This window comes from Psittacula echo (assembly GCF_963264785.1).
Source record: "Psittacula echo genome assembly, chromosome: 19".
NCBI lineage: Eukaryota > Metazoa > Chordata > Aves > Psittaciformes > Psittacidae > Psittacula > Psittacula echo.
In genome coordinates, this window is record NC_137755.1 from 6,475,562 (window position 1) to 6,498,115 (window position 22,554).

A 22,554-nucleotide genomic window follows, 5' to 3' on the forward strand; every position below is an offset into this window, starting at 1 on the left:
TGGCTACTTAAGAAGGAGAAGATGAAAACTGACATTTCTATGAAGAGAAAATCATCACAAATTGAAACAGGAAAACAAATGTAAAGCAGCAAAGACAGATTTGGCCTGTCATGACCTGCACTGGCAGCCCTTTTTAGAGGACAGCAGGCAGTGTATGGCTGCTGAAACACATCCAGTCACCAGCTTCCTCACAGCATCCTTGAGCTCCTGGTTCCTCAGGCTGTAGAATGAGGGGTTTCACTGCTGGAGGACCACCGAGTACAGCACTGACACCACCAGATCCAGGGATGGGGAGGAGATAGAGGGGGGCTTCCAATAGGCAAAGGTACCAGTGCTGACAAAGAGGGAGACCACAGCCAGGTGAGGGAGGCACGTGGAAAAGGCTTTGTGGTGTCCCTGCTCAGAGGGCATCCTCAGCACGGCCCTGAAGATCTGCACATAGGACCCCACAATGAACACAAAACAGCCAAGTACTAGAAAGCAACTTAGCACAAGAAGCCCAACTTCCCTGAGGTAGGAATGTGAGCAGGAGAGCTTGAGGATCTGGGGGATTTCACAGAAGAACTGCTCCACAGCATTGCCTCGGCAGAGGGGGAGTGAAAATGTATTGGCTGTGTGCAGCAGAGCATAGAGAAACCCAGCGCCCCAGGCAGCTGCTGCCATGTGGACACAAGCTCTGCTGCCCAGGAGGCTCCCGTAGTGCAGGGGCTTGCAGATGGCCACGTAGCGGTCGTAGGACATGACAGTGAGGAGAAAATACTCTGCCGAAATGAAAAAGAGAAAGAAAAAGATCTGTGCAGCACAACCTGTGTAGGAGATGGCCGTGGTGTGCCAGAGGGAATTGGCCATGGATTTGGGGACAGTGGTGGAGATGCAGCCCAGGTCCAGCAGGGAGAGGTTGAGGAGGAAGAAGTACATGGGGGTGTGGAGGTGCTGGTTGCAGGCTGTGCTGGTGATGATGAGGCCGTTGCCCAGGAGCGCAGCCAGGGAGATTCCCAGGAAGAGCCAGAAGTGCCAGAGCTGCAGCTCCCGCCTGTCTGCGAATGGCAGGAGGAGGAAGTGGGTGATGGAGCTGCCGTTGGACATCTGCTGCCTCTGGGCATGGGGCACTGTCACAGGAGGAAAAGGCAGTGACAGGTTAGGACAGGAGGGATGTCAGATACAGAAGTTCAATTTACACACTCACAACTGTGAACACTTTCAGGCTACAGAAGAGAGGCTCAGTGTGAGTTGGTTGTGATTATCTCTGAGGTTGTTTGGTTTGTTTGTTTTCCCAGTGTCACAGCTGACAAGTGACATTTTGGGGATAAATTTGCTAAGAAGTATTTTGAAGGCAACTGTGAAGAGTCTCAGCATTGGGCAGAAAAAAGGGCACAACTGTCTATGGTTTCGTGCCTACCCAAATTGCTGCAGAGTCCATCAGTCTGGTTCTCAGCTGCCCTGCACTTTCTAGAGGGACAGTCAGCTCCTTGCCCAGCAGAGCATGGCCAGCAGCCACCTCCAGTGCCAGACACCAAGAGAGCTGCCTGAACGCACCCTCCCCAGGCCTGGGCTGCACTTTCCCCCCACTCCCTGCCCATGTCTCTGCCGCCTGGAGCTGTCCCTGCCAGGAGCTGCTGCTCTGGGCCCAGCTCTGCTCCCTCTCAGTGCTCCCAGAGCCCATCCCATGAGCTGTGTGCTCAGCTCTGCCCTGCACACCCCTCCCGGCAGCAGGGCTCTGCCCAGGAGCATCTCTGCCTGTGCAGGGTCTCAGGAGAAGCTCACACAAGTCCTGACAAGACTCTTGGTGCCTTCTCCAAAGCAGAGAAGGAAATTCCCAGCTCCCACTGCCCAACCTGCCCACCAAGAGTGGAAAACATCAGAGCTCAGAATCCTTCCCTGTCAGGTAAACGCTGCCTCAGTGTCTTTCAGCAGGAACCTCTGCAAACGTGCTCAGAGTGATGTGGAGCTCTGAGCAGCCCTGACCCACACAGCACCCTCTCCAGTGCACAAGAACACTTCTACTGCCCTGCCAGGGGTTGTTGCTTACCCCCAGCACCTCTCCCCCAGCGCCGTGGGGAGCTCCCTGGCAGGCTGAGTGCTGACCCTGGCAGGCAGCAGAGTCCCTGCCCCTGCACACAGCCCCTGGGCTGCAGGCACCCTGCTCCCAAGGACAGCGCTGGGCACCCCTGCCTGCACACCCACAGTCACAGCCTGCAGCCAGCCCCGGGACAAGGGACCTGCCTTGTCCTGTCCCTCGCATGGTGCAGAGAGAAGCCCTGCTCTGCAGCACATCCTCCTCCTTATCTACACAGAGAAACCAAGAGAGTCCTCCTGACAGATCCCATGGCCTGTCCGAGGCAGCAGCTTGAGCAGATCCCTCCAGGAACTGCAGCTGCATTGCCCTGCACCCAGAGCCTTACCATGCACAGGGCTGGGAAGGTTTCTCCTGCAGGGAGCTCTCAGCATCCTCCCCTGCCAAGTGCCTTTAAGCTCTCTGAGGCTCGCAGGTCTGCCCTTGGTCCCAGCTCATCAGGAGAGGCCCAGCCGAAGGTGGTTCTGCCTCTGCCCCACTGGGCTCCCTCCAGGGCTCCCTGGGCTCCAGAGGAACCCCATGGTTAACAGCATGAAGCAAGCACTGATGTTCCCTCCCTCAGCTGGCAGACACACTGCCTGCCTGCAGTGTCATTGCTCTGCTGAGAGATGGAGTTTGGTGTAAATAAAGTTTCTCACAATTACAGAATCATTTAGATTCAAAAAGACCCGTAAGATCAACTCTTAACTCTCTTAACCAAACACTGTCATGTCCACCACTGACCCATGTCAACAAGTGCCACATCTCCATGTCTTTTAAAGGCCTCCAGGGATGGTGACAGAACCACTTCTGTGGGCAGCCTGTTTCTTGTCCCATCATTAGGACAGCCAGACAAGGACAGGCTGGGATCTCCTTTACCCTTGCTGATGGAGTGGATTCACCCTGGTTAGCTGAGGCATCTCCTCCTAAGTCTGTAGGCCTGCGGCTGGAAGGGGACTCAGCTCCCTCCCAACACCACAAACCCACTGGAGGTAGGATTCCTCCTGCCTCTGGTCAGGTCTTCCTTGAAAAGGCACCTACATGAGGGAGCTCTTTGTCTCAGCATTAACATTGACGGGGGCCAGGAGTGAGGTGTCTGGGTGCAAATCTCTGGTGACATTTGGCATTACAGGGCTGGTCAAAGTTATGTGCAAGTTATAGAGACAGGCCAAAGATACGTGCAGCCTGATATAGAGACAAGACAATGTTGTTGGGAATATTCTTGTAGCGCTCAGAGGCATCAGGCATCAGTTGCTATCAGTGATGCCAGGTCTGTCCTTTCTGCCACCCTTTAGCTGCAGGCATTGAGTGAACACAAAGTACATCACTGCAGGGTCTTTACTCACTCCCTTGATGATTCAGCTAAGGAACAGCTCAAGCATTTTAACTGTGTGCTTGGCTACATCTGGCTTTCAGAGACAGCATCCTTTATGCACAGCGATGGGTCATAGCAAATCTCAGACAAGCTCAAACAGGAATTTAAGAGCACCAGGATAAGATGCTCCTACTTCAGGAACAGTTAAAGAAGAAACAAGGTAACACAGGACCACCACTAAATAAAGCAAGAGTACATGCAGGTAGATCTCAGATAGCCTATCTCCTCTTTGCCTCAGTTACCACCAGCAAGATCTCTCAGGATTTTGTGCTTTGAGAAAGGACCCTGGATGGGAAAGGGGAACAACCGGCACTGGATGGGGATCAAGTCAGGGGTTAGGGTCTTTGCAGACTACACCCTTACCAGTCCATGAGACCAATGGGGCAGCATACAAGGTGCTGAGAGAATGTTTTTCACCAGGACCTGCTGGTGTGTTGCTGTCACAGGAAAAAATGCACTGGACTCTGTGAGGCATCATTTAAATGCTGTTCCCTAGATCTAGCTCTGTAAGCAGAGAATTGTAGTCTCATGTCCCTTTGATGGCTGGAACCCCATGTAGCATGGAGACAAGAAGGATGAGGAGGGTGGATGCCCCCTGCATGAAGGGGAAACTTGGATTTCTGGAGGTCCTCTGTGTGACAGGGAACAGGTTGGGTTGGCTTTTGTGACTGAGGATCAGAGGAGTGGATAAGAGGGACATTGTGCTCCCAGTTACAAACTACTTGCTCAGGGAGGGGAAACAGAAAAGGTCTTTTGTCAGCACCTGAGGAAGCCTCCAGGCTAATGAGCAGGTACCTTGCAGGTAATTGCCCTGGCAGTCCCTGGCCATGCAAAGCAACAGGGTGCAACAGTGTGGAGGGTCTTGGCACAACGGGTTAACACAGGTGCAGGGCGGGCCAACAAGGGTGATGCTCCTCTGGAAAAGCTGGCCAGGATGTGATCATCAGTGTCAGCCTTGGCTGTCATGAGCATGCAATAGTGGGGACTCAGATGCTAAAGGGCATGAGGAAGGCCAGCAGCAGAGAACAGACTCTGGACTTACTTGGGGACAATTCCAGGAGTTTCCATGGGAAGCGGCTCTGATAGTGAAGGACCATGAGCAAGTCTGATAACGATCCCTGAGGCTGGAATACCTGGAGGGCTTCCAAGGTCCACCAGGGCTTTTGCCACCTTTCTGAATGCCGGTCAGGCTCCTGAGGGCTTTAGCACAGTTCCAGAGCACCAGCGCATTCTGGAATGGCCGGTGTTATTCCTCAGCCTTGCCAGAGCCTGCTGAGGCCTCTGCCTCCATCTAGAATGCTTGGGGAGATTCTGCAGGGTTGGTGCAGACTGCCAGGGCCCTGCCATGTTCTGCAATGTTGGGTGTCCTTCCAAGCGTGCTGGTGGAAGCACTTCCCTGGGCATTGCTGGAACCCTCCAGTTTCCCAGCAGGGCCTTCGCCGCCTTCCAGTAGCCTCGATGTGCTGCCGCGGTGCTGTGGTTTAAGTCCAGTCAGTAATTCAGAACCACGTAGTCGCTCGCTCACTCTCCCCCCTTCCTCCCCCCCACTCCCAGAGGGATGGGAAGGAGAATCGAAAAAATATAACTCGCACAGGTTGAGATAAGAACAGTCCAGTAACTAAGGAATAGCACAAACCACAGCCGCTACCACCAGTAATAATAATAGAATCATAGAATCGTAGAATCATAGAATAGTTAGGATGGGAAAGGACCTTAAGATCATCTAGTTCCAACCCCCCTGCCTCGGGCAGGGACACCCCACACTAAACCATGTCACCCAAGGCCTCATCCAACCTGGCCCTGAACACCACCAAGGATGGAGCATTCACAACCTCCCTGGGCAACCCATTCCAGTGCCTCACCACCCTCTCAGTAAAGAATTTCTTACTTAGATCCAATCTAAATTTCTCTGTGTAAGTTTTAACCCATTGCCCCTTGTCCTATCATTACAGTCCCTAATGAAGAGTCCCTCCCCACCATCCTTATAGCCCCCCTTCAGATACTGAAAGGCTGCTATGAGGTCTCCACGCAGCCTTCTCTTCTCCAGGCTGAACAGCCCCAACTTTCTCAGCCTGTCTTCATACGGGAGGTGCTCCAGTTCCCTGATCGTCCTCGTGGCCCTCCTCTGGACTTGTTCCAACAGTTCCATGTCCTTTTTATGTTGAGGACACCAGAACTGCACACAATACCCAAGTGAGGTCTCACGAGAGCAGAGTAGTGGGGCAGGATCACCTCCTTCGACCTGCTGCTCACGCTCATTTTGATGCAGCCCAGGATACGGTTGCTTTCTGGGCTGCGAGCACACACTGCAGCCGGCTCATGTTCATTTTTCATCGACCAACACCCCCAAGTCTTTCTCCACAGGGCTGCTCTGGATCTCTGCTATCCCCAACCTGTAGCTGTGCCTGGGATTGCTCCGACCCAGGTGTAGGACCTTGCGCTTGGCATGGTTAAACTTCATCAGGTTGGCATCAGCCCACCTCACAAGTGTGTCGAGGTCCCTCTGCATGGCATCCCTTCCCTCCGGCGTATCAACCGAACCACACAGCTTGGTGTCATCGGCAAACTTGCTGAGGGCGCACTCAATCCCCCTGTCCATGTCACCGACAAAGATGTTGAACAAGACCGATCCCAACACTGATCCCTGAGGAACACCACTTGTTACCGGTCTCCAGCTGGACATCGAGCCATTGACCACAACTCCTTGCGTGCGGCCATCCAGCCAGATCTTTATCCACCGAGTGGTCCACCCATCAAATTGATGTCTCTCCAATTAGAGACAAGGATGTCACGTCGGACAGTGTCGAACGCTTTGCACAAGTCCAGGTAGATGACCTCAGCTGCTCTACCCCTATCCATCAGTTCCATAGCCCCATCATAGAAGGCCACCAAATTGGTCAGGCAGGATTTCCCCTTAGTGAAGCCATGCTGGCTGTCACCAACCACCTCCTTGTTTTTCATGTGCCTTAGCATGCCTTGCAGGAGAATCTGCTCCAAGAGTTTGCCAGGCACAGAGGTGAGACTGACTGCTCTGTAATTCCCCTGATCATCCATTTTCCCCTTCTTGAAAACAGGGGCTATATTTCCCTTTTCCCAGTCATCGGGAGCTTCACCTGACTGCCATGATCTTTCAAATATGATGGACTGTGTAAACTTCATTTGCCAGCTCCTTCAGGACCCGTAGATGGATTTCATTAGGTCCCATGGACATGTGCACGTTCAGGTTCTTAAGATGGTCTTGAACCAGATCCTGTCTTACAGTGGGCCCAAGGTCTTCATTCTCACAGTCCCTGCTTCTGCCTTCCAAGACTTGGGTGATGTGGTCAGAGCCTTTGCCAGTGAAGACTGAGGCAAAGAAGTCATTCAGAACCTCAGCCTTCTCCAAATCCAGGGTAGCCAGTTCTCCTGCTAGTTTCTGGAGGGGGCCTATGTTGTCCCTAGTCTGTCTTTTATTTGCTACATACCTATAGAATCCCTTCCTGTTATCTTTCACATCCCTAGCCAAGTTTAATTCTAACAGGGCCTTAGCTTTCCTAACCTGGTCCATAGCTTCTCAGACAACATCCCTGTATTCTTCCCAGGCTGCCTTCCACCATCCCCTAAAGTTCAAATGCTTTTTCCCTTTCCTGGTGCTGGTGGCTGAGTGTGCTGGCAGAAGCAATGTGGCTCCAAGGATTCGGGTCTGTATCACTGCAGGGGTTTCATGAAGCCGCTCTGCGAAAGCTCCGATACCCACCAGGGCTGTTAGATGTAAGAGAGTTTCAGTGTCTGCACTCACAACTATGAAGATTGTGGCTGCAGAGCAGAGCTTCAGCGTGACTTTATCAGGATTTTTGCAGGAGTTTCTCAGCTGACAAATGCTATTTGAGGTGTAGGAATCCTAATTTTTGTAACTGAACACGTGGTCAGTATTAGGACAGGAGAGATGAAAGGGCTTAGCAGCCCATGGATTAGTGCATAGTCTGGAGAGCTGCAGATTCCATCACTCTTGTTCCCAGCTGCCCTGCACTGGTCCTTGTGATGCCCAAAGTATTTCTGCACACAGAGATAAATTGAGAGAATAAAAGGAGAAAGAATGAGATAAAGAACAACTGGACTCTGGTGCCAGCTAGGGACCTCTGCTGTTGCAAAGGGCAGAACTTCTCCCTCGCATCCCAGGGTGCAACTGTGATAGACAGAGTAGGACACAGCCCTTGGAAGCAGAAGCAAAGGACTCTGAGTGCAGAGCGCCAACCCCAAGGGAAGGCTCCGCAATAGTCAGGATCCTACAGGAGAGCATCTCTCTGCGTCCCAGGAGCCAGGCCCAGCTCAGCAGCAGAGGCCCAGCCCAAGGTGGCTCTGCCTCTGCCCGGCTGGGCACCATCCAGGGCTCCCTGGTGCTCCAGGGGAACCCCATGGGAAACAGCCTGAAGCAAGCCCTGATGTTCCCTCCCTCAGCTGGCAGACACACTGCCTGCCTGCAGTGTCATTGTTCTGCTGAGAGATGGAGTTTGGTCTGAACAACAAGATTTTGTAGAATCATGGAACCATTTAGGCTGGAAAAGAACCTTAAGATCATTGAGTCCAACATTAACCAAACACTGGCAAGTCAACACATTAAGCATGTCCCTTAGAACATGTCTATTAAATACCTCCAGGGTTGATGACAAAACCACTTCTGCAGGCAGCCTGTTTCTTGTCCCATTATTAGACACCCTCTCACAGTAGAATGGGGTTTTGCTGAGCATGGCTCTTCCTGTGACCTATTCAAACTGACCCTAATGGACCAAAAAGAACTTTAATGTTCAAATCACCTCTTTTAAATACACTGAACCAACATATTTTGAGTGGGAAAAGGGACTCTTGTCTTTAGTCCCAGCAGTAAAACAAACTGAGAACACTAATCAAGAACAATCTTCCATTCAATCCATTCAGTCAACTTCATAGTATCCCAAAGGGAACTGCTCCTCAGGATGGAGCTGCACAAACCCACTGGCAGAAAACGGCATGCCTACCTACCGGGGTTTGCAGAGGAAGTGAAATTACCTGAAGGACAGACTGAAGTTTCCAAACTACTGCAGATGCCTGTAAATGCAGAGCCATCAGCGTTACAACAACCTTTCAAACCCTCAACAGGTTTAGAAGCACCCCCCTTTCAACGAGGGAACTTCAGCAGAATGTTTCACTGGTTCACTGATGCCTCAGCAAAAGGGATCACAGAATCATAGAATCATCCAGGTTGGAAAAGACCTTTAAGCTCTTCCAGTCCAACCCTTACCCCAGCACTGCCGAGGCCACCACTAACCCATGGCACTGAGGCCTCGTCTCCATGGAGTGTGAACACTCACAGGGACGGTGACTCCAGCCCTGCCCTGGGCAGCCTGTTTCAATGCCCGAGCACCCTCTGGGGAAGGAATTGTTCCTCAGCTCCATCTAAACCTGCCCTGGTGCAGCTTGAGGCCGTTTCCTCTTGTCCCATCCCTTGTTCCTTGGGAGCAGAGCCCAGCCCCTCCTGGCTCCATCCTCCTCTCAGGCAGTTGTAGGGAGCGATCAGGTCCCCCCTGAGCCTTCTCTTCTCCAGACTGAACCCCCCAGGTCCCTCAGCCATTCCCCATCACACTGTGCTCCAGGCCCTGCACCAGCTCCGGTGCCCTTCTCTGGCCCCGCTCCAGCACCTCAATGTCTCTCTTGTTAGTCAGGGACCCAGAACTGAACACAGGATTCGAGGTGCAGCCTCACCAGTGCCCAGTGCAGGACACAACCACTGCCCTGGCCCTGCTGCCGCACTGGTACTGATCCAGGCCAGGATGCTGGTGGCTTCCTGGCTGCCTGGGCACAAGCTGCTCCTGTTCAGCTCCATCAATCAGCACCCCCAGCTCCTTTCCCATGAGCAGTTTCCAACCGCTCTTCCCCAAGCCTGGAGCATTGCAGGGGGTTGTTGTGGCCCAAGTGCAGGAGCCAGCACTTTGCCTTCTGGAACCTCATCCCATTGGCCACAGCCCATGGATGCAGCCTGTCCAGATCCCTCTGCAGAGCTTCCTACCCTCCAGCAGATCAATGTTCCCACTTGATTTGGTGTCATCTGCAAATTTACACATCCCAGTATGGAGCAGTATGGACCAGTTTGCACCAGTACAGACCAATATAGGCCACTATGGCCCCAGATATTGCTGGGGTTTCAATATCCCAGTGCTCCCAGTCCCTGCTGCAGGTCTTCTCATTTGCAGCCATGCTCAACTCCCAATCCCTCCCAGTGCTCCCACTACCTGCTGCAGGTGATCCCAATCCCTCTCAGTCCTCCCCAGTCCCTCCCAGTGCTCCCAGTCCCTGCCACCGGTGCTCCTTCTCCCCCCACCCCCACCAGACCTCCTTGGTCTTTTTCGGGGGGACACCCCAAATCAGGCACCCTCCCACTCTGGGTCTGCCCCCCCAGTCCCTGATATGGGGGGGCGTGGGGGTGGTGGGGGTGTTGGAATGCCCCATGGAGTGTGGTATGGGGACAACAAGGAGCGTTTTGGTACTGGTGGCTTTGGGGGGAGCAGCTTTGTGGGGGCATCCCCATTTGGGGTGGGGGTGCTTGGAGGGGCACTTCCAGGATTTGGTTCCCTGGGTTCATTTGGGAGGGCCCGAGGTGATGGTTGGGTGCAGGTCACTTTTGGGCTGCCCCAGGATCCCCATTTGTGGGTCCTGTCTGCTCTTGTGGTGCTTCAGGAAGATTTGGGGTACCCCAGGATTTTGGGTGGCACCGCAACTGGTTTGGGTGCCTCCAGGGCCCTTTGTGGGGGCAGCGTGGGTTTGGGGTGCCCCTTATTTGGGGTGCCCCCAGTGGTTTTGAAGTCCCAGAGCACCTTAGGGGACCCCCAGGGCGGTGCTGGGGGAACCTTTCTTTTTAGGACACCCCTTTTTTAGTGAATTTGTGCCACTGAGCTGAGCCGGGGCAGCTTTGGAGCTGTGGGCTTTGGGTTTGGGGAGATTTTGGGGGATCCTGGGAGGATTTTGGGGATTCAGGCTGGTCCCCTTTCCTGGTTTAGCAGTAGCAGTCATTTTTTCTACTGGTGCAGTGCTGTGTTTTGACTTTCGACCTGGGAATAATACTGATAAAGCTGATGTTTTCAGTTGTGGATCAGAATGTTTACCCTGACCAAGGACTTCGTGAGTCTCATGCTGTGCCAGGGAGGAGGAGAAGCCGGGAGGAAGCAGAGACAGGACACCTTACCCAAACTAGCCAAAGAGGTATTCCATACCACAGCACGTCATGCCCAGGATGTAGAATGGAGAGGGCCCGGAAAGGCTAGATGACTGCGGGGTGAGGTACCGGTTGGTGAGCGATTGTATTCTCTTCCTTGTTATTTCCTTTATCATTATTACTATTAGTGGTAGCAGTAGTGATTTGTGTTATACCTTAGTTATTAAACTGTTCTTATCTCAACCCGTGGGAGTTGCATTCTTTCGATTCTCCTCCCCATCCCTCCAGGAGCGGAGGGAAGAAAGGTGTGGGGGGGAAGTAGACTGCGTGGTTCTGATTTATGGCCTGGGCTTAAACCACGACATCCCCAAAATGCCTCTGGGTGGCTCAGTTATTTGAGGGATTCCTCATCTCCTGCAAATAGGGGTCCATCAATCCCAGGGCAGCTGAATCTCCTTGGATGCCCTAGGGAGCCCCGTTGCCATAAATTGGAGGAATTTCAGGGTTTGGAGTCATTTGGGGGTTCAAGGAACGTTTGGAGGTTCGGCAGGGGTCCCCAAAACTCGCTGTAGGAGGCACATTATATTGGGAGATCTCCCATATACCGAAAACGGGGGATACCTGGGTCTCAGGTCACATTGGGTGAGCAATGTTCCCTCAGAGTGGTGATGTGTTGAGGGGAAGAGTTTGGGGCTCAGAGGGGATTTGGGCATTGGGGGAGATCCTCAAAGCTCCCGGGGTGAAGAGCAACGGAACGGCCAGGTACAAGTCCACTGCCACGTCCATCCCGCCCTGCTGTCGGAGCCCGCTCCTATTACAAGTCATTACCATAAAGTACAATGAAACAAGAACCTTAGCCCAAGGCCCACACTTGGTAAACACTAACACAGCAAATACTGGCTGTAAGTAAGGTACAACATGCTGAAACTGTGACATCAAAACCAACAACTTTGAGAGCCAATAAATCAGCATTGTGATGAGTGCTTTTCACAAATACGGTTAGACACACTCCGGTCAGATCTGTCGTTATCTCAACCTTTCATGCCCCACGTTGGGCACCAAAAAAGAACTGTCGTGGTTTAAACCCAGTCAGCCATCAATCAGCCACGCAGTCTCTCCCCCCACTTCTTTCCCTCCCCCTGCTCCCGGAGGGATAGGAAGGAGAATTGAAAGAATGTAACTCCCACAGGTTGAGGTAAGAACAGTTTAGCAACTAAGGTATAACACAAATCACTACTGCTACCACCAATAATAATAGTGATAAAGGAAATAACAAGGGAAGAGAATACAACACCTCACCACTCGCCAACCGATAACTCACCCCCACCCAGCAGTGATCCAGCCCTTCCGGGTAACTCTCAGTTACCTCCCGGGCATGACGTGCTGTGGTATGGAATACCTCTCTGGCTAGTTTGGGTCAGGTGTCCTGTCCCTGCTTCCTCCCGGCTTCCCCTCCTCCCTGGCAGAGCATGAGACTCACAAAGTCCTTGGTCAGACCAAACATCGGTGTTATCAGCTCTGTTCCCAGGCTGAAAGTCAAAAACACAGCACTGCACCAGGTACTAAGGAGAAAAAATGACTGCTACTTCTGAACCAGGACAGCACCAAGTGACACCAAGTGACCCTCCAGACCTACAACTGCCCCCCAAAGTGACACCCCAGATCCACAACTGCCTCCCCAGTTACCCGAAGGAGATTCCTCAGACCCACATCCGCCCCAAGTGACCCCACAGTGACCCCACATACCCACAACTGCCCCCCAAGTGACCCACCCACACCCACAACTGCCCCCAGTGACCCCAAAGAGACCTCTCAGACCCACAGCTGATGCCCAAATGATACCCCAGACCTACAACTGCCATCCAAGTGACCCTCCAGACCCACAAGTGCCCCCCACGTGACCCCAAAATAACTCCTCAGACCCACAACTGACCCACAAGTGATCCCAAGTGACCCCCATTACCTACAACTGCCCCCAAGGTGACCACCAAGTGACCCCCCAGACCCACAACTGCCCCCCCAGTGACCTCAAAGAGACCGCTCAGAACATGCTGCTCAGGCAGTAGACTTGCAGCTGCTTTCCTATGTTAGGAAATTGTAATGACTTTTGCCTAGCTAGAAGGATGGGATTATTTAGTTTGCTTCTTGGATCAGTTTGAAGTCAAGATCCTCACCTCTTTGTATACAGAGACAGAGGTTTGCACTCTGCAGAAGTGAAGATTCTGATGAGGTGAGGTGGTAAAAGGCAGAAGCTCCCTCCTGAATAGACTTAATGCTCTGTAAATACCAATGTATTGAAACAGAAATGGAATCATAGGAAGGACTCTAAGACACTCAGATTTATTCCACAAGAAGGCTTCTTGTGCAAACACGGCTCAGAATAAATCTGAACTCCAGCCTTTAAGTGCTACTTCCAAAAGAAACAGGGGAAAAATGGTCAAGAAGATTTTTAGAATTATTTCTTTTATGTATCTCGAGCTAATCAAAAGATCCAGATTGTTGCTGAGATGTTAAAACCAATGAACAGATCAGCTGTGTAATCAAAAGAGGTGCACACACGACTCAAGAGAGTTTCTCCTTCTTGTCTTTTTGTGCCAGGAGGCTGGTAATACCTTCTGACAGCCAAAGCTCTCCGTGTCCTGACATACTGTCACTGGAGCTGTCTTTATTTCCAGCCAAACAAGGGGCAGGACAACTGCACCCAGTGAACAGTAACCAATAAAAACTCTCCTTTGAATTAATGCCCTTTTGCACTTCAGGCCTGCCCTGAAATGTGAAGGCTCTTTATTTTGACCTTAGCCTGGTAAGCAGATGGGAAGTCACCCAAGTGTTTGCTCACATACCTAAAATAGGGAAATGGGGCTTCTTTTGGTTAGTGCCTGTGTCACATCAGGCTGTTATGTTTTCATAGTGGGGTCCTATGTGCAGATCTTCAGGGCCGTGCTGAGGATCCCCTCTGAGCAGGGACACCACAAAGCCTTTTCCACGTGCCTCCCTCACCTGGCCGTGCTCTCCCTGTTTGTCAGCACTGGTACCTTTGCCTACCTAAAGCCCCTCTCCGTCTCCTCCGCCTCCCAGGATCTGGCTATGGTGGTGCTGTACTCAGTGTTGCCTCCAGCAGAAAACCCCCTCATCTGCAGCCTGAGAAACCAGGAGCTCAAGGATGCTCTGAGGAAGCTGGTGACCAGATGCGTTTGAGCAGCCATACACTGCTTGCTTTACCCTGGAAACGGTTTCCATTGTAGATCATGACAGACCACGTCTGTCTTTGCTGCTTTACAGTTCTTTTCCTTTTTCCACATGAGAAGTTGCTGTCTTCAAAGAAAGGTCAGTTTTCATCACTTCCTACTTGTCTGACCCACAGACTTTGTATCAATAGAGGTCCCTTTTTGTATGTAAGCACAATAAACCATCCTGCAGCAACTTCTCTGTGCTATGTACTCACATGGCAGGAATGAAAGGGAATGAAATCAGCTTTCTGGCTGCTCCAGCTCTGGGATGGCTGCTCTGTGCCTGGAGCAGAAGAGCTCTTGGGGAGCCTGGCATGGGATGGCATGGGGGGGCTGCAGAGCTCTCAGGGTGTCCTGGGCAGGAGAGCAGGAGACACAGGGGTCCCTGCAGGGGACTCCCCTGCAATGGCCCAGGCTGGGGCTGCCGGGCTGGGAGCAGCCCATGGGAAAGGTCTGGGTGGGCAGGAGCTGGACAGGAGGCAGCGTGTGCCCTGGCAGCAAGGGAGGACAGCAGCATGGCGGGCTGTATGACCAGGAGCACGGCAGGAGAACAAGGGAAGGGATGCTCTGGAATACTCCATCCAGGTTTCAGATCCCCAATTCAGGAACACCATTGGTAAGCAGGAGTGGGTTTAGCAATGGGCTCTCAGGACAGGCAGGGACTGGAGCACGGTGCCTGTGGGGAGGGGCTGGGGGAGCTGGGCTTGTCCAGCCCGGAGAAGGGAAGGCTGATGGGGACCTGAGATCTTGGGAAGGGAAGGCTGTTGGGGACTAGCTGCCTGTACCGGCAAGGAGGACATGGAGAATACAGAGCCAGGCTCCTCACCGTGGTGCCTGGTGGGAGGACAAAAGGCAATGGGGGATAGCGACAGAGGAGAGGTTGAGCCAGGACATAAGGAAACCTTGTTCCCATAGGCTCAGGCAAGTGCTGCATCAGGTCACCCAGAGAGGCTGTGCAGTCTCTGGCTTTGGGGTTTTCCAACTCAGACTGAATCAAGCCTTGAACAATTTGCTCTGACCCTGTTCCTGATGGGTTGGACTTGAGAACTCCTGGGGTCCTTTCCAACCTCTGCTCTCTTATGATCCAACAATGATGGGTTTATGAAGAGTCACAAAATGCTCCAAGGGCTGGAGCACATCTCTGATGAAGACAGGCTGAGAGAGCTGGGAGTGTTCAGCCTGGAGCAGAGAAGGCTCCAGGGAGGCCTTACTAAGCCCATACCTAAACAGGGCCTACAAGAAAACTGGAGAGGGTTTTTTTAAGATCTTACAATGACAGGCTTATGAAGGGCTACAAAAAGATGCTCCGAGGGCTGGAGCTTGTGTCCAGACAACTTCACCTGCAGATGAAGACAGGCTGAGAGAGCTGGGGATGTTCAGCCTGGAGAAGACAAGGTTCCAGGGATACATCTTAGCGAGCTGCCCATTTCTAAACACGGCCTACAAGAAATCTGGACAGGGGCTTTTTACAAGTGTGTGCAATGACAGGAGAAGGGGAGATGGCTTTGAGCTGAAAGAGGGGGATTTAGATCAGACATTAGGAAGGAATTCTTCCCTGTGACAGTGGTGGGACACTGGCACAGGGTGCCCAGAGAAGCTGTGGCTGCCCCGCCCCCGGCAATGTTCAAGGCAAGGTTGGACACAGGGGCTTGGAGCAACCTGCTCTAGTGGACCACCATAAAACACCTCCATAACACCCAGAAACACCTGTGAAACACCTCAAAAATAACCCCAAACCACTCCTACAACTGCCGAAGGACACCTTGAAACATCCCCAGAGCCCCCAAAACACCATTGGCATCCTCCAAACCATTCAGGTCCTTGTCTTCCCCCTGCTGTGATGCCGTGGCATAAATCAAACCCTAGACACAAAATCCCTGTTCTTGACCCTAATTTTAACCCTCACTGATTTTTATAATGTTATAATATTGTAATAGAATGTAAGTAAATTATCTATTATAATAATAGAAATGCTTGTCTGTCTATATTACTATTATAAATTATACACTAATATAAATGCTTTTCAGTCCAGTGGGCCCATGACACCTCAGGTCATAGAAACTGGCCTGAAGGGATGCGTTGCTGCTTGGGTTGGGCTGGGTGTCGCTCAGAACATGCTGAACAATTGCATTGGGCATCACTGTCGCTATAGGTCCTTTCTTTCCCCTTTTGGTTCTGTATCTCTCCCCTTGTTGTTTCCATTCTTATTAATAACAATAACACTAATATTACATTGTGCTTGATTTCAGTTCCTGACCTGTTCTCATCTCCACCTGTGGGTTTCACACTGTTCCCATTCTCCTCCCCATCCCACCCAGGTGCTGAGCGAGCGGCTGCTGGTGCTGAGTTCCCGGCTGGGTTTCAACACTGCCCCTGTCCTGGCCCCTTTGCTGTGGCAGCAGGGGCTGGACGTTTGCACTCTTGGAGCTGGGCTCTTTGTATGGGCACGCAGCTGGAAGCAGCATTCCTTGGCTCAGGAAGCGCAGCTCCCCAGTGTTGCTGGGGCTGGGGCAGTGCTTGCCAAGGACAGGGGAGGCCCAGCAACAGCTCCTGTCCTGGCCCTGTTGCTGGGGGAGCAGAGGGGCTCCCGCAGGCATTGCCGCAGTCAGGATTGCGCAGGTGTGCCCAGAGCCCACCAGCTCCTTCCCACCTTGCGCAGTGCCCGCTGGGCTTCTGGGCTGTGCCTGCGCCTGCCAGGGCCTTTGTCACCTTCCCGAATGCATTGGCAGAGCCCAGCAGAGCACTGGAGCCTTGCGCAATGCCCGGCGCTGGCCTGGCCTTTACCAGAGCCCAGCGGCACCCCTCTTGCCTTCCGCAATGCCCGGTGGGCTTGCGCGGGCCTTGCTGGAGCCAGGCAGGTCCCCTTGTGCTGAGCTCCCAGGGACAGCACCAGCGGCTGCACTGCCCAGGGGCTGCTCCTGCCCTGACACCTTCTCAGCACCTCTGACACCAGCAGCTCCTGCACACAGAAGGCTCCTGCTTCGCCCCCAGCACCTCTGCAGGCAGAGCTCAGCTCCAAGCACGTGAACAAGCCCTACGCATCCTCCTCACCCATCCCCTGCTCCTACAGCTGGGATGGCACCAGCACATCTCCTGACAGCTTCTCCTCCCTTTAGAGCACGCACACACAATGTGTTTCAAGCCAACACTAAAACAGGATTGCAAAGTCAAAGAACACGTACCTGGATGTGCAGGGCAGGCACGGGAGATGCAGCCTCCCGAGGGAGGGCTCTCCTCTGCACTGGTTCCTGCAGGGCTCTGGCTCTTTAAATAGCCCACGCTCAGCGTGGGGGCCCCGTCACAATGGGTGTCTCCACAGCGACCACCACGGCTTTGTGATGGCGGCAGCATCGTGCCCATGGCACTGGGCACCCAGGGGTGCTCCGGGAGTCCCTGCTGGGGGACCAGCCTCTGCCCAGTCAGCTCGGGGAGGTCCCTCATGGGCTGCTCCTCCTCAGTGCCTTTGGTGTGGAGGTGGAGCCTGCGAGGGGTCACAGCTCAACCTGGGCAATGGAACAGGGCGTTACAGCCACCGACGAGAAGTGAAGAGTGACCGACATTGGCACAGCAGAAAATCATGGAATCCCAGACAGGGCTGGACTGGAAGGGAACTTAAAGCTCCTCCAATCCACTGCCATGGGTAGGGACATCTTCCACTAGAACAGTTTACTCCAACCTCTGTCCAACCTGGTCTTGAACACTGCCAGAGTTGGAAGTCACTGATTAATTACCATTGGTCATTAATAAGGCCCTCCTCACGATGCCAGCAGGGTCCTGCGCTCTGCCCCTGCAGGGCTGCTGCAGGGTTACCAGAACCCGCCAGCGCCATTGCCCCCTGCCGCAATCCCTGCCAGGCTTCTGCAGGCCTTGCCAGAGCCCTCCCGGTTTTTGCCACCTCCTGCAATGCCCGCTCGGCTCCCACTGCCTTTACCAGTGCTCCGGGCCCCTGCAACACCTTCAGGAGCCCGCCAGGCATTGAGGAAGGTGGCAGGGTCTGGTGGGATCTGGTACAACCTGTGCAGGCTTGACGGCGTTCTGCAAGACCGCACGGACCCTGGTGTGCCCATGGAACCTGGGTGTGCATTCTAGACAGAGGCTGCAGCCTTGGGGGCCTCCAGCAATGCCCGCAGCAGCACATCGGGGCTGCTGGAAGGGGGCAAAGGTCCTTGTGGGCTCTGGCAATGCCCATGGAAGTGCTTCCACCAGCACGCTTGGAAGGACTCCCAACATTCCAGAATGTGGCAGGGCCCTGGCAGTCTGCACCAACCCAGCAGAAGCTCCTCAAGCATTCCGGATGGAGGCAGAGGCCTCAGCGGGCTCTGGCAAGGCTGAGGAATAACACCAGGCATTCCAGAATGCAGCAGGTGCTCTGGAACTGTGCTAAAGCCCTCAGGAGCCTGTCTGACATTGTGGAAGGTGGCAAAAGCCGTGATGGACCTTGGAAGCCCTCCGCATTGTTGCACCCTGTTGCTTTGCATGGCCAGGGAATGCTGAACAGGGAATGCAGTTCCATAGCAACCTGCTCATTAACCTGGAGGCTTCCTCAGGTGCTGACAAAAGACCTTTTCTGTTGCCCCTCCCTGAGCAAGTAGTTTGTAACTGTGAGCACAATGTCCCTCTTACTGACTCCTCTAACCCTCAGTGACAAAAGCCAACCCCACCTGTTCCCTGTCACATTGAGGACCTCCAGAAATCCAAGCTTCCCCTTCATGCAGGGGGCATCAACCCTCCTCATCCTTCTTGTCTCCATGTTACACCTCCTGAGGTTCCAGCCATCAAAGACACATGAGATTATCTGTACTATTCTCCCCTTACAGCGCTGGATCTAAGGAGCAGCTATGGCAGGGGGATTGGACTAGATGATCTTTTGAGGTCCCTTCCAATTCCTGATGTTCTGTGATTCTGTGTGATTTTCAATGATGCCTCACAGAGTCCAGTGCCTTCCTCCTGGGACAGGAACAGACCAGCAGGTCCTGGTGAAAAACCTTTTCTCTGCAACTTGGATGCAACCTCTTCGGTCCCAAGGACTGGTAAGGGTGTAGTTTGCAAAGTAACCCCTGGCTTGGTCCCCATCCAGTGCTGGTTGTTCCCCTTTTCCATCCAGAGCCTTAAAGCACAAAGTCCTGGGAAACCTGGCTGGTGGTAACTGAGGCAAAGAGGAGATAGGCTATCTGAGATCTACCTCTGTGTACTCTCACTTTATTTAGTGGTGGTCCTGTGTTATCTTGTTCCTTCTTTAACTGTTCCTGAAGTAGCTGCAGCTCATCCTGGTGCCCTTGAATTCCTGTTTGACTGAGATTTGCTATGACCCATGGCTGTGCATGGAGGATGCTGTCTCTGAAGGCCACATGTACCCAACCACAAAGTTAAAATGCTTGGGTTGTTCCTCAGTTAAATCATCAAGGGAGTGAGTAAAGACACTGCAGTGATGTACTTTGTGTTCCCTCAATGCCTGCAGCTAAGGGGTGTCAGAAAGGACAGACCTTGCTTCGCTAATAGAAACTGATGGCTGATGCCTGTGAGTGCTACAAGAATATTCTCAACGATATTGTCTTGTCTCTCTCAGCCTGCACGTATCTTCGACCTATCTCTATTACCTGTATGTAACATTGACCAACCCTGTAATGCCAAATGTCCCAGAGATTTGCATGCAGACACCTCACTCTTGGCCCCCATCGATTGTAATGCTGAGACAAAGAGCTGTCATGTAGGTACCTTTTAAATAAAGACCTGACCAGAGGCAGGAGGAATCCCACCTCCTATAGGTTTATGGTGTGCATGGGAGGGAGCTGAGTTCCCTTTCAACCCCAGGCCTACAGTCTCAGGAGGAGATGCCTCAACTAACTATGGTGAATCCATTCCATCAGCAAGGCTAAAGGAGATCTCAGCCTGTCCTGTCCTGGCTGTCCAAATGATGGGACAAGAAACAGGCTGCCCACAGAAGTGGTTCTGTCACCATCCCTGGCGGTCTTTAAAAGACGTGGAGATGTGGCACCTGTTGAGATGGGTGGACTTGACAGTGTTTGGTTAGTGGTTAGAGGCGACCTTAAGGGTCTTTTTGAAATTTATGATTCTGTAATTGTGAGAAACTTTATTTACACCAAACTCCATCTCTCAGCAGAGCAATGACACTGCAGGCAGGCAGTGTGTCTGCCAGCTGAGGGAGGGAACATCAGTGCTTGCTTCAGGCTGTTTCCCATGGGGTTCCCCTGGAGCCCCAGGGAGCCCTGGAGGGAGCCCAGCGGGACAGAGGCAGAGCCACCTTGGGCTGGGCCTCTGCTGCTGAGCTGGGCATGGCTCCTGGGATGCAGACAGATGCTGGCAAGCGGGCAGTGCTGCAGAGAGACAGCTCTGGCCAGGAGCAGGGCTGGGGCACTGCCTGCAGGCACCCAGGGGAGACCTGTGAGCCTCAGAGAGCTTAAAGGCACTTGGCAGGGGAGGATGCTGAGAGCTCCCTGCAGGAGAAACCTTCCCAGCCCTGTGCATAGTAAGGCTCTGGGTGCAGGGCAATGCGGCCGCAGTTCCTGGAGGGATCTGCTCAAGCTGCTGCCTTGGACAGGCCATGGGATCTGTCAGGAGGACTCTCTTGGTTTCTCTGTGTAGATAAGGAGGAGGATGTGCTGCAGAGCAGGGCTTCTCTCTGCACCATGCGAGGGACAGGACAAGGCAGGTCCCTTGTCCCGGGGCTGGCTGCAGGCTGTGAATGTGGGTGTGCAGGCAGGGGTGCCCAGCGCTGTCCTTGTGAACAGGGTGCCTGCAGCCCAGGGGCTGTGTGCAGGGGCAGGGACTCTGCTGCCTGCCAGGGTCAGCACTCAGCCTGTCCGGGAGCTCCCCACGGCGCTGGGGGAAAGGAACAACCCCTGGCAGGGAAGCAAAAGTGTTCATGTGCACTGGAGAGGGTGCTGTGTGGGTCAGGGCTGCTCAGAGCTCCACATCACTCTGAGCATGTTTGCAGAGGTTCCTGCTGAAAGACACTGAGGCAGCATTTGCCTTCAAAGGAAGGGTTCTGAGCTCTAATGTTTTCCACTCTTGGTGGGCAGGTTGGGCAGTGGGAGCTGGGAAAAAAAAAAAAGAGAGGGAAAAAAATTTTCCAAGTTTTTTTTTTGCTGCGCAGGGTCAAAGGTCAAAGGTCGAAGGTCAAAGGTCAGGTTAGGGTTTAGGGTTAGGGTTAGGGTTAGGGTTAGGGGTTAGGGTTAGGGGTTAGGGGTTAGGGTTAGGGTTAAGGGTTAAGGGTTAGGGTTAGGGTTATGGTTAGGGTTAGGGTTAGGGTTAGGGTTAGTGTTGGGGTTAGGGTTAGGGTTAGGGTTACGGTTAGGGTTAGTGTTAGGGTTAGGGTTTTATGGGGTTAGGGTTTTAGGGTTTTAGGGTTTTAGGGTTTTAGGGGTTATGGGTTAGGGGTTAGGAATAGGGTTAGGGTTAGGGTTAGGGTTAGGGGTTAGGGTTAGGGGTTAGGGTTAGGGTTAGGGTTAGAGTTAGGGTTAGGTTATATTTGTCTCTATTCCTAAAGTTACCAATGTAGCGTTTAGTTATAAAGTACCTAAGATACAAACCAACACAACTGCAGTATTCAGCGTATGAAGCTTCTCTATTGATTTATGATTTCTAAACACAATCACCTACTGGAACAGTACCTAAAATACTGAACAGCAAAGTTACAAAATTTTAACATATGTACAAAGGCTTTCTTTGCAAACTACAAACTTTTCAAATATAATCACTGCTAGAACGGTTTCAGAAATTTTCACCCTCCTGTAAATCTGTCACTGGGAGCTCAGCACAAGGGGACAGTCAAGGCCCACGCAAGCCCACTGGGCATTGCGGAAGGCTGGAAGGGTGCTGGCAGGTTCTAGTGATCCCTGTGCCAGGCATTCCAGAAGTCACAGAAATTTCTAAACTGAAAAGTAAGAAAAAAAAATTCAAAATAACTTTTATCCGTTGCCCTTTGCAATCTTCCTGCACTCGGAATCCTAAAATGTGCTGTGCAATCTGCAAGGCTTGACAAATCCCAAAGGTTTTCATGAGCCCCATGGTGTACTTGGATTGAGTCCATGAACCTCAGGTGCTGAGAGGAGACTGAGGACTGAGGAAAGGTGAGACTGACTGGTCTGTAATTCCCTGGCTCATCCATTTTCCCCTTCTTGAAAAATGGGGTCATATTTCCCTTTCTCCAGTCATCAGGAACTTCACCTGAGTGCCATGATTTTTCAAATATGATGGCCAGTGTCTTAGCAACTTCATTTGCCAGCTCCTTCAGGACCCGCAGATGGATGTCCAGGTCCCATGGACTTGTGTACGTTTAGGTTTTTTAAGATGGTCTCAAACCAGATCCTCTCCTACAGTGGGCCTAGGGTCTTTATTCTCACGTTCCCTGTGTCTGCATTCCAAGACTTGGGTGGTGCGGTCAGAGCCTTTGCCAGTGAAGACAGAGGCAAAGAAGTCATTAAGAACCTCAGCCGTCTGCAAATCTAGGGTAGCCAGTTCTCTTGATAGTTTCTGGAGGGGGCCTACGTTGTCCCTACCCTATCTTTCATTTGCAATGTAACTATAGAATCCCTTCCTGTTATCTTTCACACCCCTAGCCAAGTTTAATTCTAACTGGGCCTTAGCTTTCCTAACCTGGTCCATAGCTTCTCAGACAACATCCCTGTATTCTTCCCAGACTGCCTGTCCTTGCTTCCACCTTTTATAAGCCTTTTTTTTCCTTCAGAGTTTCCTCAGCAGCTCCTTATCC

General features: G+C 52.5%; 1 protein-coding gene across 1 annotated transcript; it reads right to left on the reverse strand.

Moving 5' to 3' along the window:
• Positions 1-237: 237 nt before the first annotated feature.
• Positions 238-1,086, reverse strand: LOC308228481 (olfactory receptor 14A16-like; the record flags this gene model as incomplete). Its single annotated transcript, XM_080631848.1, has 1 exon — positions 238-1,086. One exon carries the CDS (start codon positions 1,084-1,086, stop codon positions 238-240), a length of 849 nt encoding a protein of 282 aa, XP_080487974.1.
• Between the last annotated feature and the right edge of the window lie 21,468 nt (positions 1,087-22,554).